Source organism: Pelmatolapia mariae, linkage group LG9, assembly GCF_036321145.2.
Source record: "Pelmatolapia mariae isolate MD_Pm_ZW linkage group LG9, Pm_UMD_F_2, whole genome shotgun sequence".
Classification (NCBI taxonomy): Eukaryota; Metazoa; Chordata; class Actinopteri; order Cichliformes; family Cichlidae; genus Pelmatolapia; species Pelmatolapia mariae.
Window position 1 is genome coordinate 38186238 of NC_086235.1, and position 19247 is coordinate 38205484.

The 19247-nt window shown below is 42.7% G+C and overlaps 1 protein-coding gene across 1 annotated transcript in view; it reads right to left on the reverse strand.

The window, feature by feature from the left end:
* arhgef4 (Rho guanine nucleotide exchange factor (GEF) 4) overlaps positions 1-6395 on the reverse strand; it is a 91354-nt gene extending 84959 nt beyond the window's left edge. Inside the window, exons 1-2 of the mRNA XM_063484519.1 lie at positions 6063-6395; positions 4599-5156 (exon numbers count right to left, since the gene is read on the reverse strand). Coding sequence (XP_063340589.1) covers positions 4599-5156; positions 6063-6182 — 678 coding nt within the window. The 5' untranslated portion in view covers positions 6183-6395. The remainder of the gene's footprint in view (positions 1-4598; positions 5157-6062) is intronic.
* Between the last annotated feature and the right edge of the window lie 12852 nt (positions 6396-19247).

The window sequence follows — 19247 nt, forward strand, 5'->3', positions numbered from 1 at the left end:
TCCAAGTTTGTATTTCCAATCCATATATCCAATGGATATTATTCCTCCCAAATTCCATAATGGGGTTCTCCTTGTCATCTACCTCTGGCTCCTCTCCAGTATCAATCAGTCTCTATAATCGGGTTGGAGATAGCTTTAAAACAGCTGCTGTCATTCCTTTGCTTATAAAACCATCCCTGGAAGGTTGTTTTTTCTACTAACACAACAACTAAGAACACACGTCCTTCCTGGTGAACGGCTGTCTCCAGAAGACCAAAGTGAAGCTTATCGACTGGTCCCAGCTTGAATCCCACCAAAGGACACACAGCTGAGTACTATCATCAGGAGGGCCCGTCAGTTTTGGGATTTTTGTGAAATAAATGTATTTCTTTTTGTTTAAAAAAATATCCACTTTGGAAATAAGTGGATCTTGATGACTGCTTTTTAGGGCTCCTCATTCTGCTACTTCTTGCATGCACGCTATCATGGTCTTCATTTGTATACATGTGTTTGTGATATATATTGGCATGAAAAAACCAGTCAATTAATTGCATGCGTGCATGCGTGTGTGCATGTGTAATGTAAACATCCAAAATAAAACTACAATTTTTGCAAAAGTTATGTGAAAAACTCGTTACTCTGTTTAACAGTGCTTTGGAAATACTTCAGAAATGCATCATTTTCATAAGGGGGCTAATAATTATGGAGTCCCTCGGGGTTTAATGCTTGGACCAATTCTCTTTTCTTTGCATATGTCATCCCTGGGTCATTAAATGATTATTTTCATTATTAAAGTGTTTCAAAGACATTTTCTATCACTGCTTTGCAGCCAACACACAACCTCAAAAGCCTCTCCCACCTGCATGAATATTTGAATAGTGTCTTTTGTTGTTTACCCCGATCAGATTTGCACACCAGACCTCTGCCTCCCTATCACATATTTATAATACAACAGATAAAAACATGGATATGCCGTGGACTCCCTAGTTAAATTCAATTCAATTTCATTTTATTTATATAGCGCCAAATCATAACAACAGCTGTCTCAAGGCACTTTATGTTGAAAGCTAAAGAACCTACAATAATACAAAGAAAACAGAGAATTCCCTGACAATTGTTATACCCCTCTGACCTGTCTTCCCCATGTGATGTTTTTGTGTAATGTATGTATGGTTGGAGGGTAAGATGGCGCCGCCATTGCGTGCAATAGGTCGGCAGCCTTAACATGAAATTTCCCCTTGTGGGACTAATAAAGGTATATCAATCAATCAATCAATCAATCATATGACCCCCTTTTGTGCAAGCACTTTGGCCACCTTGGGAAAGAAAGTATTGCACAAATGGAAGAAAGCACATCTTCAAAAAACTTAAAGAAGTCCAGTTGCTTTCTGTCCAAGCGCCTTAGATTATTAGTTAAAGAACTGTGCAACATCAGTCACTCGTCTGTGACGGCCGAGCCCTGACAGTAAAGTAGATCCTACAATACGCAGGCAGCGGAGCTGGGTTTCAGCACCACTTCTAACCCCAGTCAGTATTTGCAACACTCAATGTGCTCATAAAAAGCTTTTTATTATAACTAACAGAGCTGATGTTCTTTTCAGACGTTCTGTCTCTGGCCTGACAGCTTTCCAGCAGTCATCACACCCCTCTCTCTTCAGGTCCCAGTGTCACTGAAAAAGGGTTAGATGTGATTACTCAACGAGGTGCAAATGCTCTACCAGCCTCCTTGGCACTGCCTCTGGAGCCTGCTGCACCAACCCTCCCCTGCAGCGGAACCATAAACAACACTCCCGTCACACTGTCCCTGAGTAACCGCCCAGTGCAGCCACCCAACCGAACCTAGTCCCCTCCATAAGCAGGAGAGGAAATCAGCCACAGCCATCTGTGCCCCCAGCCTATGGACCACCTTGAATTTAAAGGGCTGTAAAGCCAGATACCACTAGGTGATCCAGGTATTGGCATCCTTTATGCTACTGTAGTGGGGGATGATCTGAGCAGAGGCTAAATGAGCATCCCAGGAGGTAATAATGAAGAGAATCCACTGCCCACCAGATCACCAGGCACTCCTCATCCAGTGTGTTGTATTTACTCTCCCGCTCTGTCAGTTTGCAGCTGATGTATAGAACTGGGCAGTCGACCCCCCCTTACCTACTAGGACAAAACAGCCCCCAGTCCTCTGTTCGAGGCGTGCATCTGCAGTGTAAACGTGAGGGGAAAGTTAGGTGTGGGGAGCAGTGGCCTGGTCCATGAGGTGCTGCTGACAGGGGTTCTGAACAAGCCGAAAGGAAGAGTCACGAATTGGTACAAGCCGTACGGCGTGGAGAAGGTCGTTTTTCCCTTGGACTCTCCAGACAATGGAATCTGAGCCGTGCCCCACCGGTCCAGGAGCTCATCGACCCGGAGTATGTGGTAGGCATCAAACTGTGACGCCTCATTCACCTTACGGTAGTCGAAACATAGACCATGGGTGTCAAACTCCAGTCCTCGAGGGCTGGTGTCCTGAAACTTTTCCATGTGTCCCTGCTCCAACACACCTGAATAAAATTAGGTCATTAGCAAGACTCTATAGAACTTGACTGCATGCTGAGGTGCCAATTCAGCTATTTGATTCATGTTACAGCAGCTCATGAGTGAATGAACACGGTGCTATTAGAGTACTTTTAGGAGTACATTTTTCCAAATACTTACACTTATTTAAATTACTTGGGTAGGGTCAGGGGTTGCCATCTCAGCATGCAGTCAAACTCTATAGAGTTTTGCTGATGACCTACTAATTTTATTCAGGTGTGTTGCAGTTGGGTGACGTAAAAGTTTCAGGACGCTGGCCCTCAAGGACTGGAGTTTGACACCCCTGGTATAGACCCATCTTTCTTTACCACAAGAACTATGGAGCTACACTGCACTGTTCACTCTTCTATCACCCCAATTTCAGCCAGTTCTTTTATGTTCAGGTAACCTGTAGGGTCTTGAACACCACATCTTGCCAGGCCGTGTTTCACAATGCTTCTCTATGAGACTGTTATGGCCGGAGAAGGGGGAGAACACATCAGCAAGCGACTGTTGCAGTGGAGCAACACCTGCTCTCTGTGTAAAATGGTTATTACAACGGAGGGAGGCCACAGTGGTGGAATTTGGCACCTCCAGCCCCAGCTCATATATCTCCTTAACCAGGCTCACCAGAGATGCAGTTTCAGCCTCTCTCCATGCTTTTAGGACTTTGAGGTGATATAGCTGTGTGACCGTACCACTTCATAGTCAACGTTGCCCACTCACCATGTGACCACAAAGGGTCCTTGCCACTCGGTGAGCAACTTTGAACTTGAAGAAGGGAATAATACAAGCACTTTTTCTCCCAGTAAAATTCCCTGAGTCCTGTGTTGTACAGGCGCTGTTGACATTCCTGGGCCTGGAGCAAATGCACTGAATTTTCACAACAACCCCAACTGTGCAAAGATGCACACGAAAGGAGGTCAGACACCAACTAGTGAGAAACAGAATGACAAATGGAACAACACTGTCATCCCTTATGTAGCAGGTTTGTCAGAGAAACTCAGGAGAATCTTCTCCAAGCACGACATCCCAGTGCACATCAGACCCAGCCACACACTCAGGCAACAACTGGTTCATGCCAAGGACAAATTTCCCAAACGCAAACTAAGCAACAGTGTATGCTCTGCAGTGCAGTGAGGAGTGCTTAGACTTGTACATCGGAGAAACCAAACATCCACTCCACAAATGTATAGCACAACATAGAAGAGCCACCTTGACGGGGACTACAGACACCTTAGAGGACAGGTATCAGAAGGAAAGCAGGCTGTGGTCTCTATAGAAAAAGGATCGAGGAAAAAAATCATGCAAGATCATTGCCTCTATTGTAGTGCTTACACACTCAAAGTCCACCCAGCACCCATGCCTGGGGCTCTGTTACAGTAGCACAAACCGAAGGACGGCCCTCTGACAGTTATTTGCTGGGGATCTCTTCAAACAGAGTTTGTGAACAGCAAATATCCACCTTACGTGCAAATACAGTTAATTATGGATTGGGTGCATATATCAGCTGTGACTTTGTATTCTGTGATGCATGAACTGTCTTTGTGCCATGTTCTTCTATGGTGTTTGGATTCAATGCTGTGAGAGTGTGGTGATGTAGAAATACTGTCACATGTCTGCATATTTCTGATATCTCTGAAGGTAGGAACTGCTGCATTGGTATTGTTACTCTTGTTTTTATCATGCATGTTATATCACTCTCACGTAAGTCTGTTTTGTCTTCACTGTGCATTTTTCCACATTGTATTTGACTTTGGTCACTGATTGCACCCTGTAAATGTTTTCCCTGTTTAGAATAAGAGGAACTGTTATTTACACATAAGTGCTGAGCAGCTCAGGATTTTGTACTTCTACATCCTCAACGATACATGTTTCTAATTTTACTCCACATGCCTTCTCTTCTCTTTTTCAATCTGTTTCTGTGAATGTGTCTTGTTTTTATGTGCATAATGCTGCTGCTGTGTCTCCACAGCACTGTCCTGTGTTTCCTAGTCTCTATTCAGTCTGTTCCCACTGTTGTCCTCAGGTTGTACAAGCAACTTCACTACTTGAGTGTCTGAAGTGTTTACCTTTGCATCAAATGTCTCTGTTTTGTGTTGCTTTTGAATATGCAGACTACATGGCTCCGTGCCGCCTGTAACAACAGTTTGTAAGCTGCACTGCTCTTTTAGTTTCTCTGTGTTTAAATGGGGTTGGATCTCAACTGAAAAAAGGTCTTTTTTGCTCAGTTTCAAAGGAAGATTTGGTGCCACACAGTTTTCTGGTCCTTTTTTCATGCTGTAAGTAGATGGTTTGACATAAGTCTCTGTGACATCTCGGTGGCTGTCCTTTGCTGATACTGATTCTCTGCGTCGAGCCTTAGTGTGCCCACTGCAGACGCCGACTCCCACTGTTTGTCGAAAAATGTAGGCATCCTCCAGTCGCAGCAAAGCGTCCACAGAATCCTCTCCTTCCCCACTAAAATCTGACAGGATGTCGCTGTGCCATGAGCAGGAGTCAAAATACTCAAATGTTTCCCCATCTCCTGTGCTTTGCTCACACCACTTCAGGGAGACCGTGCCAAACCCCCTCTCCTCTGAGTCCATTCCTGCAGAGAGGTTGTGAGAGTCGTCAGGGGCTTCCTGTGGCTGTGGAGACATTAAAGAAGATGAGGTTGAGTAACAAACCAATGCACGAACACACAGACATATATCTATCATTTCATACACTACCGGTCCAGGTTGTTATTGAAAACTATGCAGTTTAATGTCTCATTGCACTCTGAAATGAAAGCATAGTACAAATAACCAATTGGAGTTGTATATATATACACACACACACACACACAGTGTTTTGTATTCCGCTAAATTGTGTGCAAAATCCTATCTGCGTTTATTTCAGCATGGTACTAGCATTGTGCTATGCAAAGCTTTGCACATCAGCCTGTTTTTTGTTTTAGACCCATTCATAACACTCAAGGTCATCTTGAAAACTCATCAATCAGACTGACTAAGCTAGTTTAAACAAGTGCATCTGAAAATGGAGAGAGTCATTTTTACGAACAGCTAGTGGAGCGAATTGCAGGAGCAGCTGAAGGCTCCTGACTGTTGTACTGGTTCTCTCCTTTTTTGCACAGTCGAGGAGCATGTCAGGCTATATTTCACTGTGTGCCGTACTCGTATGCAGGTGACAAATAAATAATCTTGAATCTTGTCTGCTGCCACTTAAGGTCAGTTTAACAAATATCAGGATCAAATGCTTATGTTAGCCAATCTTCTTCTTGTTTATATTGCTTTGCCTCTGCCACAGATAAGACAGAGCTCATAGTAACGGTCAATAAACTTTGTTTATGCTTTTCTGCACAGTAGACCTGCCATATAACAGTCTGTAGTCTTATTGTTCATACATGTCTGCACTGTCAGCTCTTTGAAGAACCACAAGCATGAAATGTCTCCATATCATTGTTACTTTGTAAAAACATTTCTGTTTGAAGCATCAGGCTAGTCCACACTCACACATACTAAATTCTGTTAAAGGTCACAGGTTGCACTTACTCTCCATTTCTTCAGTGCATCACCGCTGTGCAGCATCAGAGCACAAACGCGAATAGCAAACCAGCTCAGTACAGCTCCCATGGTGTGGCTCACATACATTAACACTTCGAACACCAGCATTTACATACATGTGTCCAAGCTCTTCTCTTTCCCAGTACTACATCTTCAAAGATCCCTCCTGAACTCCTCTGCTTTGTCCATGATTAGAATTAGTGTTTGTTAATGTCTTTGTTTGATCTTCCACCCCTTTGTTCTTTTACACACACAGATTTCATTAACAGAAAGTCTTGTAGCAAGATAACCGTAGACAGTGGAAAGAGCAATCCTTCCTGTTTCGCAGTGTTTCAGGGGTGTGGTTACTCTACATTAGCCAGAGCTTAGTCCAGCCTCAAAGCAGCAGGTACACCTTGATCTCTAAATAACAAGGAAAGACACTAAGAAGCCCTGCTATAAATACAGAGCTGCGGTTTCAGACAGAGAAGCTCGTGATCTCTGCACGTAACTCAAGGACATGGGACTGTAATGTGCATGGTAGACACAAAGGTCTGTTGGTTGGGTCTGCTATAAATTGCTTTTCAAAACTATAAAAGTACAAATTGGCACAAATCAGCGTGTGACACTCTAAGATCAGGGTGTCAAACATAAGGCCCGGGGGTCATAATTGGTTCAGCAGGACTTAAATCCCGCTGACTGGATGGCTTTGGAAAATGTGAAGGAAAACAGAAAATTTAACTGCAATTTGGAGGTTTTACAGCTTTTCCTAATGATAAAGACCTCCCCCATGGCCATTCATGCTACACAGAAGTAATTAAGCCATAGATTTCTGTAATTTTCTCATTTAATTCTTAAAATTATAGCCAAAGAGTCGTGCTGACAGATTTCTTTCTGTTAAAATAGCACTTCATTTTGTATACAAGATATTCCAGGGACTAAATGTGTCGTTAAACTTCTGAACACTGGCAGTTTCATTGCTGTGACCCACATATGATCAAAGACAGCTAGATGTGCTTGCAATGTAAAATGCGTTTGCAAACCCTGCTCCAGATGGTTTATACAGTCCCCATCAAAAGTTTAAGACCTTTTTGACCATGCAAAATTTGCATGGTTGGATCTTAACAAGGTTCCAAGTAGAGCTTCAACATCCAACAAGAAGAAATGGTAGTGAGGCAAAACGTTTTTTTGAGCATGCAGTTTATTGAAAACAACACTTAAACTGAAACAGGCTGTTTTACAGCTAATCAAAAGTTTAGGACCACACCTCCAAAAAAACAACCCCCCGTAAACCCCCCAAAACAGAAATCAAAGATCCAAACATGAACTCAGTCATGAGCAGCTCCACCGTTATTGTTAATCACTTAATCATGCCTTTCCATGAGGTGATGGGAACATTTCTCCAAGTGGGAACAGATGGCTGCATGAAGGGGATCTACTGTCTGGAACTGTTGTCCGTTTTTGTAAACTTCCCTTGCCATCCATCCCCAAAGGCTCTCAGTTGGATTTAGATCAGGGGAACACGCAGGATGGTCCAGAGGAGTGATGTTATTCTCCTGGAAGCAGTCCCTTGTCCTGCGGGTATTGTGTACTGTAGCGTTGTCCTGTTGAAAAACCCAGACGAGGGCCCTCAGTCATGAGGGATGCTCTCTGCAACATCTGGACACAGCCAGCGGCCGTTTGACGCCCCTGCACCTCCTGAAGCTCCATTGTTCCACTGAAGGAAAAAGACCCCAGACCATTATGGTGCCCCCTCCACTGTGGGCGCAGAAAACATCTCAGGTTGGATCTGCTTGTCATGCCAGTAATGTTGGAAACCATCAGGACCATCAAGGTTACATTTGTTCTCATCACACAATAAAACTTTCTTCCACCTTTCAACGTCCCATGTTTGGTCCAAACGGTCAGTTCTGTGGCGTTCAAGGAGACGAGGCCTTTGAAGACGTTTTATGTTTTTGAACCCCTTCAGTCTCAGATGCCGTCTGATGGTTATGGGGCTGCGGTGGGCACCAGTAACGGCCTTAATTTGGGTCGAGGATCGTCCAGTGTCTTGACGGGCAGCCAACTGGATCCTCCAGCTCAGCGCTGGTGACATTTTTGACTTTTTTGTTCCATAACCCTCAGGATCATTTAAGAAATTCCAAATGACTGTCTCACTGCGTCCCACCTCAGCAGTGATGGCGCTGCTTATGCAGTTCAACAACCCAACCACGTTCAAAAACAGTTTTTTGCCTTTGCCAGAGTGTAGCTGTAAGTGCTACTGGAACAACTGCTCAGGTTTTCTTCAAATGAAGAAAAAGATATTCACATCAAATCTGGTTAAAATACATCTATCAGAGTATTTCATGAATGAGAACCAATGAACTCCAATGAAGGCCAAAGCTTTGGCTCTGTGATCTAACTCTTCACTTAATCTTTAAACTACATGTTTAGAGCCAAGACCCACAGAAGCCTGTTGGCTTTAAAACTGATGGAATAAATATGGAGGTTATAACGATAACTCTTTCGTAAAATAATCAGAAGTATTCCAACCAAACTGTTGCACTAAAATCGTACATTTTAAGTGCTGTTTTTCATTTACTCTAATTAAGTGGAGCTGTGTGTCTTAAGAAGCTTAAGGGCTTAGTGGAGGAACCTCTCCAGCTGAAGATGGTGCAGAACACTGAGGCACAACACTGAGGCCTTACCACATTCATCGTCATCAATGAGATACTGCTCAGAGATGCTCTCCATAGAGCCTCCACATCAATGAGCTGAAAAATAGCGGTTTGACTTTAAGTTTAGAATTTGTCTGCTAAGCATTTTCTGTTAAATGAACTGCAGCTCTGTACTGTAGCAGACAGATATGTCACTTTCCTTGGTTCCTGTTGGAGAAGGTGTGGTATATATAAATGTAAATGGTAACCTTCCCTCACATTTCCTCAGTAGGAATACTGAAGAGATTATCCACTCTGGGTCATGTAATGAAAAATGCCTCAGCAGAGGTGCCACACACTCGACTCTGACAGAATCACAAAGTTTCCTAGTCCTCAGAGTACACAGGAATGGGTCCACAGCGATATTCAGCACCAAGTTAAATATGACAGAGCGTCATCTTCATGTACAGCAGGGGTGTCCAACTCCAGGCCTCGAGGGCCGGTGTCCTGCAGTTTTTAGATGTGTCCGTGATCCATTATAACGTGTCCGTTATAACGTGATATACTTCTATTTTTCTTTTGCCTGGGTGGCAGCTCTACGCTTCCGTACACTGCCCACTCTCAACACATTCTATAGTTATAAAGAACAGCAAAAACTCCCTGAGTATTAAAAGAAGATCCAAGTTGGACTGCCACTTAAGAGTACTGTATTGAATGAAATGACTCTCCTAACTGTCTCTGTAAGTCTACTGAAAACAAAAACACTCCCACATCCACAGACGAGGATCATGACACCTCACATCAGCCAAGCCTGCTGCTCAGCTGTTTCTGACACACAAATGTGATGGTAGAAAAGGTGAACATTTTATTGCAATTGCTATTAAATTTTAGCTTCATATATAAATTACTTTTCATTATTTTATTTTATTTTTTTTTTTGTTTTAAAGGTTTAACAATGTTGAATTTCCTGAGGGTTTGCCGTAGTCCTCTGTTCTTGTCCAGCTGATGGGAACGCCACGTCCACATGAACAGAATCAACTTTTTGGGACTCGTTTCAAAAACCAGTTTTGAATTCCAAATTAAAAGAAAGAAATTTCAAAATCTGTTTGAAAATATATATTGAAACAAGTAAATGGATTCAATAATCAAAGATGTACTTCTTACAGGGCAGCACGGTTCGACTCCACCACCCGGCCGGGGTCTTTCTGTGGGGAGTTTGCATGTTCTCCCCGTGCTTACGTGGGTTCTCTCCAGCTTCCTCCCACAGCCCACAGTCATGCAGTCAGTGGGGTCAGGTTAACTGGAAACTCTAAATCGCCCACAGGTGTGAATAGTTGTCTATGTGTTAGACTGGTGACCAGTCCAGGGTGCACCCTGCCTCTCGCCCTATGACAGCTGGGATAGGCTCCACCCCCCCATGACCCTGAAAAGGACAAGCAGCAGAGGATGGAAGGATGAAACTGGGTCCTCCAACTTCCTCCCACAGTCCAGAAACATCCATGGGATTCTACTGCTCATCAGTGTGAATGATGCCTGTCTGTATGTGCTGGCTCTATGACAGACTGGATAGGCTGAATAGGATGTATGGAAGAAAATGGATGTATTTATTTGGAGAAATATTTTCCTTTCTTTCACTTTCCTCCTCTGCAGTGTTCACCGTCTGCGCTGCATCACCTCTGCTATCTGAGTCACTGAACTTGGTCTAAAAGTGTACATGCTGTGTGGATGCAGCTTGCAAACCAAGCTTTCTTACCTTAGCTTATATTTTAGCATTAGTGGTGGGTATCTGATTCCTCGTGAAGTGCGTGGCACATTCCCCTCACTGTGTCAACACTGTGTTAGTGTGTTGTATGATAGTGACATCTGCTGGATTAAAAAAGCTACTGCAGGTAACCTGAGTAGAGCGCTCATGACAGGGTTTGTCTGTGTCAGGGGAGAAGGCGGGGTTAAATCATGCCTCACTGGAGAAAAGTTTTCTCATTGGTTCCATTGTATAGTAGGTGATGATGAGCCAATCAAACAGCACCAAAGACAGTCTCCCCTCCTCCACTCAGTATAAACACAGCGTGGCATCTCCTCACTGCACGAACACGGCAGCTGTATTGGTCGTGTGAGCTTTCTTACTGCGCGACACGCATCGATACAGGCTGTTGTTCTTTGTGCTTCATGCATGCACCAACAATTCAGTATTGTGCCACGACACCTTCTGTCCAGATCCCACAAAGCTGATTCTGTTCATGTGTCTCTGCTACGTCCACATGAACAGGGATGTCCTCACCAGGATGACTTTCTATCCACATATGAAAATAACACAGTGTCAATAAAGAGCACAGAAATCAATCGATGACTCCAGTGTAGCTGTATCCATCTTTTATATACAGTTCTTGTAGTTGTCACCCATGAACCACATGAGCAGCTCAGAACATGCAGACCTGAGAAAGGTGGCAGATATAACAATCAGTACACACTGTGTGGCAGAAGATGCTATTAATGTTGAACAGCACAATACAAATGTTAACAATAAACGTAACAGCGCCCAGAACTAATCTTCCCAACATCCACAAACATTCTTTCTGCTCTGGTCTCTTTCAGTGCAAACTCAAAAAGAGGAGAGAGAGGCATCCTTCACATGATTTTAACTTTGTGCAGATCCTCCACAGTGATGTACACCACCTGCAGAAACACATTCAAACGTCACTATAGTGGGGAATTATAACCACAGGGAGACAGTAACGGCCATCTGGCATACAGCATATAGTAGCGTACGTACATCACAAACATTCAGATGTATTTAGTCATTTCTAAGAGGACTCAGTGATGGCACACAATCTGAACACAGGTTACTTTTGTGAAAACTAGAGTGGAGCTTGGAAAGAAAAGTTTCCTGAAGACGTTTCACCTCTCATCTCAAAAGCTTCTTCACTTCCAACTCACAGCTGTTTGAACTCTACTGCAGGTTACTACACTTTAAACACCTGGGTCACTGAGCCACTATTGATCACATGACTCATCACACAAGCCAAGGTTTGAAAAAAGGTGTGGTCATTATAAGCAGAGGGTTTGGGTGAAGCCATGTCATGTGACCTATTGAGGTCACCTGACACAAGATGTGAGTGGATGTTGGCACGCCACCTCAGAACTGCACTGTAGGTTCAAAAGTTTGTGTCTACAGCTGCCTCCTCTCTTCACAGATGCTTATACAATCATTAATGGTGTTATTGATCATGAACCTGACCTCACGACCAATGTTCCCTCTAATTTTTCATGTGTGTGAGCAAACACACAAACTCCCTGAGCGGTCCCTTGGACCACTGTGAGCGACATTGTACAATGTGGTCACGCCAGCATCGCATCCATCAGAGTTACATGGTTTATAAAAAGAGCCAAATGACAGCATTTACATTTCTGTTAGAATACCTTTAATTAAGAGCTTTAGCCCACTTACAGTGAAAATTACAAAAATGTTTCTTTAATGACCTGTGCACTATGTCAACGCTATTGGAAGTATGAATATTTAATCTGAACTATCGCAAAACATGAACTGCCAACCAAATCAAGCCTACTATAAACTCCAATTTTGAAACTTAACATTTTTATTATAAAGCTCTGACTTGTGTTATGATGAGTATGAGCCAGTCTGTGAAGCTCCTGGTCCTCCTGTCCTACTGCGGTGTGGGAGACAGTCCTACTGTCCTGTAACTCTTTGTCTGCAAAATACAGTATATAATGACACAATTATTTGCATTTCTAATACTCATAAACTAGTGACAGTATAAATGAAACTACATAAATGACACTAGATGAGTAGTAAACTGATTAAGAGCTTAAATTTCACCTTATTTTTCCCGTCTGTCCTTCTCACGTCGTCCAGGTTGATGGCCTCGTCTGCTTGCAGCTTTGACTTTATGTTAGAGCTGGGCGATAGAACGATAACGATATGTATTGCGAAATAACTTTTTCTCGATAGAAAAATTAAACTATTGCGATAGACCTCATCCCTCTTGTCCTCTTAAAAAAAGAAAAGAAGAACAGCCAATCCAAATTAAGTAGCGCAGAGCCGAACCAATCACAGCCACAGCGTCACGTCACGTGACTTGTTACATACAGCACAAGTGCCAAGCCGCGCACGTGTATTTGTTTGGGAAGCAGCCAGCCGCCGTGCCGCCCGGGTAATGGAGGAAATGAGTGTGCCGACTAGAGAAAAATCAACCGAGAGCGTGAGCGAAGGTTACCGAAGAAAAAAACCGATGATGGTTCCAATGCCGGAGAGATTGTCGAACGGAAGGGCCATAGAAGTTCCGTAGTGTGAAGGTATTTCAGCTATTTCAAGTCTGACAAAAAACAGAGTAGCGCACACTGTAAATTGCGCCGAAAGCAAGTCTGGAAATACAATAAACCGGTGCATGCTCAATCTCTGACTGAAAGCGCTAATTCGTCATTCGGCTTTTGTCAGACTAAAGTCACTGTTAAAACTGTTTGAAAAGCTAAGCTTTACAACAAGGAGAGATTGAGAATTTCCTTTTAGTTCTCAGTTTATTTGATATTGACAAAAGTTAGTCAATTTTGTCTGTTCTTCTGTAAAACAAACTAAGATTTATTTTTAGAATTAATATTTTGTTTCTAAGTGGAATTGACAATTTAGTAGTCTGTTTTGTTTGTTCTATTTTGAAACTTAAACGCTTTAGCGGCTGCCTTTTGTGTCGTTTGCAATATTTGCCTTTATTTATCTGAAACTGAAGTCTCATGTTCCTTAAGTACATCTACCCTGTTGAACTTATTATGGGAAATAAATAGTAAAATCAAGACAAGCTGCAGATTATTTCACATTTTACTTGTGAGCAACGGCACATTTAAATCTTACAAATATAGTTATTTGATTGATTATACTTTATTCATCCCGAGGGAAATTGGGTTAAGGCTGCCAGCCGTGCCAGCGCCGTTATAATTTGGCTTATATCGTGACATATATCGTTATCGCCTGAAATGAAAAAAACATATCGTGATATGAAAAAATCTTATATCGCCCAGCTCTACTTTATGTGCATCAGCTGGTCCAAATGCTCCACCTCAAGACGATTTCTGGATGCTGTTTTGATATGATTCATTAAACTAAAGCCTCTTTCGCAATCTGCACTGGATGCTTGAAATGTAGCACAAATATCCAGAAGCTGTGAGATGTGTTTTAGCTCCTCACATTTTAGCATTGCAGCCACCATATCTGAGAATGTGCTGATTGACCCATGTTTAAGTTTGTGCCTCATTATGTACTTGAAATCAGAATATTCACTGTTTATGACCTCCACTGAATGTGGAGGGTGGAGAATGGCCTCATACTTCTTTGCCAGCGTGGCAATGTCTGCTGCTCCATACTCAAAGCTGATGTCTGAGTTCAATGCCTCAATGTCAAATGCAGACCACTCCTTTAATTCATCCGCTGGAAAACGAGCGTGATCACAAAGCTTACGAATAACACGAGTAATCTCACCAGTATTCCTGCCATCAGCAGATGAGGCCCTCATCGCCTCTTTGACACGGTCACTCCACTTAACATCCTTTTCCTCTGTCAAGTATTGGGAACGCAACTTCTCAATCTTTGCTCTTGCCAAGCAGTGCTCCTCCATCACAGTCAGGTTTGAAAAGAAAGACACAGGTGTGCCAGCTCACCCAAAACATCTCCCAGAGCGGTGAGCGTAACCTTGACGTTTGAATTGGTTAGCTTCTTGTAACAGTAATTTGCCACTGGATCTCTGTTATCACTGGATTCTCTCTTGCAGTATTCTTCCAGCACAGTGTAGTTCCTCAGAACAGCATTCACAGCTTGGTGACGCGACAGCCATCGCACTTCACTCAGAGGCCTGAATGACAGTGCATCCTCATCAAGAACCTTTCTAGGTCTTCCAATTTTCCCCTCTTGACAGTGGATCTAGAGAAAGTGGAGTAAACAGCTCTAAGAAGAGTTTCCACATCACGCATTAAAGGTACATCTTTCCACGCATCATCAATGCCCAAGTCCTCTCTATGGGCCACACAGTGTTGTTCAGTTAAGTGTGGTATTTGCCGCTTTAATAAAGCTGCAACTCTGTGGTGCTTTCCTAGCATTACTGAGGCACCATTGGAGGTCAGCATGTCTAGTTCATGCTTGGTGTAAAACTGAGTTATTGCCTGCACAACATCCTGAGCCGTGCATGCTGTCAGCTGGGTGATGCCACCAAACACAGTTTTATGGTGACGTTATTTTCCTCCCTGTATTTAATATGCAGGACTAGCATTTTGTGCTCTGTGCTCTCATCGTCTGTGCTCTCATCTATGATCAGGGTGTGCCGAGGTGCATTTTTAACTTCACACATTGTCTCATTCTGCACTTCATTAATTGAATTCACAAACTCAAAGGCATCGTTTTTGCTTCGCCAGCTTTCTGGTATACTCACATACTTTGCCATGTGATCGTGAATTTGTTGAACCGACAGCATAGAAGAATTCATTTTGATGGCTAGTAGAATATTGTCGATGAGAACTTTAACTTCTTCAGGGTTGGATTTCTTTATGAGTGACAGCTCGTTCCTCTTCTCTTGGTCTTTGGCGCTCTCTCCCAACTTTTTTACTTTGGCCACTGTTGCCACTGCCCGTTAGTTTTGCCATTATTATAAAGGTTCAACATAAGCAGCACTCCACATCGGCCACACCCCTTTGTTAGCTAAAACATTAGCAGCATTTAAGGACGCTGTCGTAGCCTGTCAACGACGTTGATTAGCTGCGTATATACGAATGTGAATCGCATCATTGGCTGGAGCAGCCAGTCACCGGTCACTTACTGACTCACACTGCAAAACAGAATCAATTGTTAACGTATTTATTTTAATTTCAATTCAGGTTAGATTTTTTTTTTTTGTGCGCAACACAGATTTTCTGTGTGCACATACCGTGCCAGCAGTGCGTGCACGCGTGCAGCTTAGAGGGAACATTGCTCATGACCCAGTGGTGCCAGTTTAGGTCATTATGCAAATGTAGATGTTTATAAGGCTGGAAACCAGCAGTCAGCTGAGACTGAAGACGTCACTTAGATGAGTGCTGAAATGTTTCTCCTGCTGAAAACTCCTCGTCCACAAGAACAGAACCAACTTTTGGGGGAAAACAAACCTGTCTTTGGTGATAGAGCATTTAGGCAATGTCCACAGTGGACTGTGGAAAAATGGTTTACACTCACCGTATCATGGCAGGGATCTGGATAGTCACAGATGTCCTCTGGAAAGGCAGACCGTATCAACATCTTCACCTCTTTAGGGTAGACATAAGTAGGCTGACACTGATCCCCCTCCTTCACTCCAACCTTGTTAAAAAACTAGGACAGGGGTGAAGGGAGTTATATGATAAAGATGATAGAATAATACAATGTATTTCATGACAAGGACCACCTGTAAACACAGAAGACCAATCTCTGAGCAGTTACCACTTATCACCCAGTCTCAGTCTCTCATTTCCTTGTCCTGAATTGAATCATGATGAAATGAAGTCCACACTTCAGCTTCTTCTAATAGTTATATATCCTGCCTGGCTTTGGAATATCTGAGGACTAAGTATGAGTATTAGTCTCCTTGCCAGTCTGTCATGACTGAAATATCTCTACATTAATGTTTGCAGGAGATTTTGTGATGGCACAAAGCTATGGGGAGTGCTGGTAACCACTGGGAGAAAACCTTGCTTATTGTCATTAATGAGCTGAACAAAAACAGTACAGACACAAACATGGATGTGCCATGGCTCCCCGGTGTCACCCATCGTAGCCAACCTTTACATGGAAAGTAAAGCACCTAGCCACTGGCACAGATAGGTGGATGACACCTGGGTCAAAATCAGAACTGTTCACTGTTCACATCAGCTCAGTGGATAGAAACATAGAGGTGTGTGTACATAAACCAGGGCAGACACAAACGATAAAAGTTTGCTGTTTCTGGAGAATGGAGACCTCAACATTGGAGTTTACTGGAAGCTAGGGCTGCAGTTAAAGATTATTTTGGTAACTGACTAATCCACCAATTGTTCTTTGAATGTTTCAGTAAGTCTTATCTCCGCCTCCTGTGGGCACACCTGTTCTAGGCTCCAGGACCTCACCTGCTCAAGCCTGCCCACCTGTGAAGACCAGCCTGTTGTCTGGTTAAAAGAATGACCCAGGAGACATTTGAATTTGAAAACAATCAATTGTATTTCTAACATTACTCAATATGACCGTCAGACTAAAAATGAATTCTAATAATAATAACATAGAAGAGCCACCTCGACAGGGCAAGCTGTACATCCGCATCTAAAGGTCAAAGGTCACTCTTTCAAGAATGTAAATGTTTCCATTGTAGACAGACATGGCTTCTCTGTGTCCACTGTGGACAACCATCCTTGAACAGAAGGGGTGGATTATGACAACAACTCTCTGCAATGTTGAGCTCGATTCCCAGGCGCCTCTTCTTATGTGCATATATGGGATCACCGTCAAACACTAGCATATACTGTGCTGTTGCTCTGTGGTAAGAGAAAGCAGTACTGTAAAGACATCTACGTGTTGCTACTAAAGTACACACCAGTTTCCTCTGCAGAAGACGGAAGACCTTCTTGCGACGGGCGTGGTCACTCCTGAGGCGTGTGGCAGCATGTAGCAAAGATGCTAACCACACGGGAAGCCTGCAGAAGTGGCCATAATAGATATAAGTGTAAGTATAAGTAGTCTAACTCTTTCCTGTACCTTATCCCTGCAGCTACCACCCTCTAACGTAAGTAGAAAAGTACCAGACCATATACCACCCAGCTTTGCTCACTCCACAGTCCCAGCATATTCTTACAAGATCCTCTGGGCTGCTTTGCAATAAAGACTTTGACCCTTTCTCTGTGTTCTGATTTAGAGCGCAGCTGATAAACCTAAAAACATGTTTCTATGCAGTTTAAACGTGATGGATGTCGCCTTCTTCTGAACAGCCATCAAGTATTTATTTATCAGTGCATCAGCACTGACAGTGTGGATGGAGAGTGTTACAGTTACAGTTTGGTAAATGCTGCTTTAAGTTACGTTGTTCCACATGGACATTAAGACTCACACTGTGGTGCAGGATGTTCCTTACTCAATTTAACGATTACACTTATCTTCATTTATACAAAGCAGTACACTTGCACAGTGACTAATGGTAATCTTAAGGTTTAACTAGAAATCCTAAATTTAGAATAATGTCATCATTATTTCAGTTATGCTGAGTTTAGAAACGCAACCAACTGTCACAACTTGCAGATCGTCTGGACTGTTTATGTGAGGACCCAAATGCAGACCACAGAGAGCGGAAAACAGGAAATAAACTAAAGACGCGCCGTTTATTAATCCTTTAAAGCCGGTCGGAGCGGACACGCTCCGTTTTGCGTAACTATTTTTAAATCCCTGTAGCACTGCAATTTCCCACGTGTGGGACTAATAAAGGTCATCTTATCTTATCTTAACCACGTAAGCTAGCGCGATATTTTTTTTTCCATATGAAACCGGAGGAGTTGTACTTACATCTTATGCCATCAGCTTGTCCTAGGTCACGGTTTCCTTCCACATATAGCTTTGCAAAAACTGCATAAAAAGCGCTTGCAGCAACAAAAACATAATATTCCAGAAACACGCTTTGCCGATCCGATCAGCTGTTCATAACACTTCCTATGTCCATCAGAGTGAACTCTCGCATGTCCGCCATGACCTGCCCGAAACTGGAAGTGACGTCATTTTGCGGAAATGTAGTTTTTTACCACCAGGGCCTCATGAGCCTATACTGGTGTTTTTAAAAGTTATGTTTGACTTTATGACTTTCTGTGTTGTTTCTGGGATGCTTAGGACTCATATTGCACTGCTGGAAATACTTTATTTTGATGCATATGCTGCTTTTTTGCAAATTTGCATTATAATATTTATTTTTGTTTTTCCTGCAGTATATGTAAATTGGTGTATTTCAAAAATAAAACTATGAAGACACTTAAAATAAATTTCCTGTGGTGGGAAACTAGTTTGTGCAACTTTTTTGTATTTACAGTTTTGAGGGATAAGCCTCTTAAATTTCTCTAACTAGAAATATATGTTAAAAAAACAAAAACGATTTTCAACTTTTTTGTAGTTTATTGCACTTTTTTGCAATTTATGTACTTACTATGCACTTAATGCATACATATTCTTAAAATTTGGGCTATAATGGTTGTATTGATGTATAGCAGCTTGAAATGCTCCCAAAAATGGCACTACAGCATGTAAAAATATAATATAAGCTCTGGCGGACTTGATTCTATGGTAGGTCTTAAAGGGTTAAGGCAGACACCAAACGGGGGAAAATACAATAAATAAACTAAACAGAGGAATGGCTGAACTGGGGGAACTAAGGACATAAAGTAAAAGCCTGGAACACTAGAAAAACCTTGGAAACACCGGCGGGAAACAGACGAGACACGGAGGAACCACGGACACGACGACAAAGGTCACGGCAAACTCACACAGTATATACAGACAGGAGGTGATGAGGGAAGTGGAAACACACGGGGAAACAGCTGAGACAAA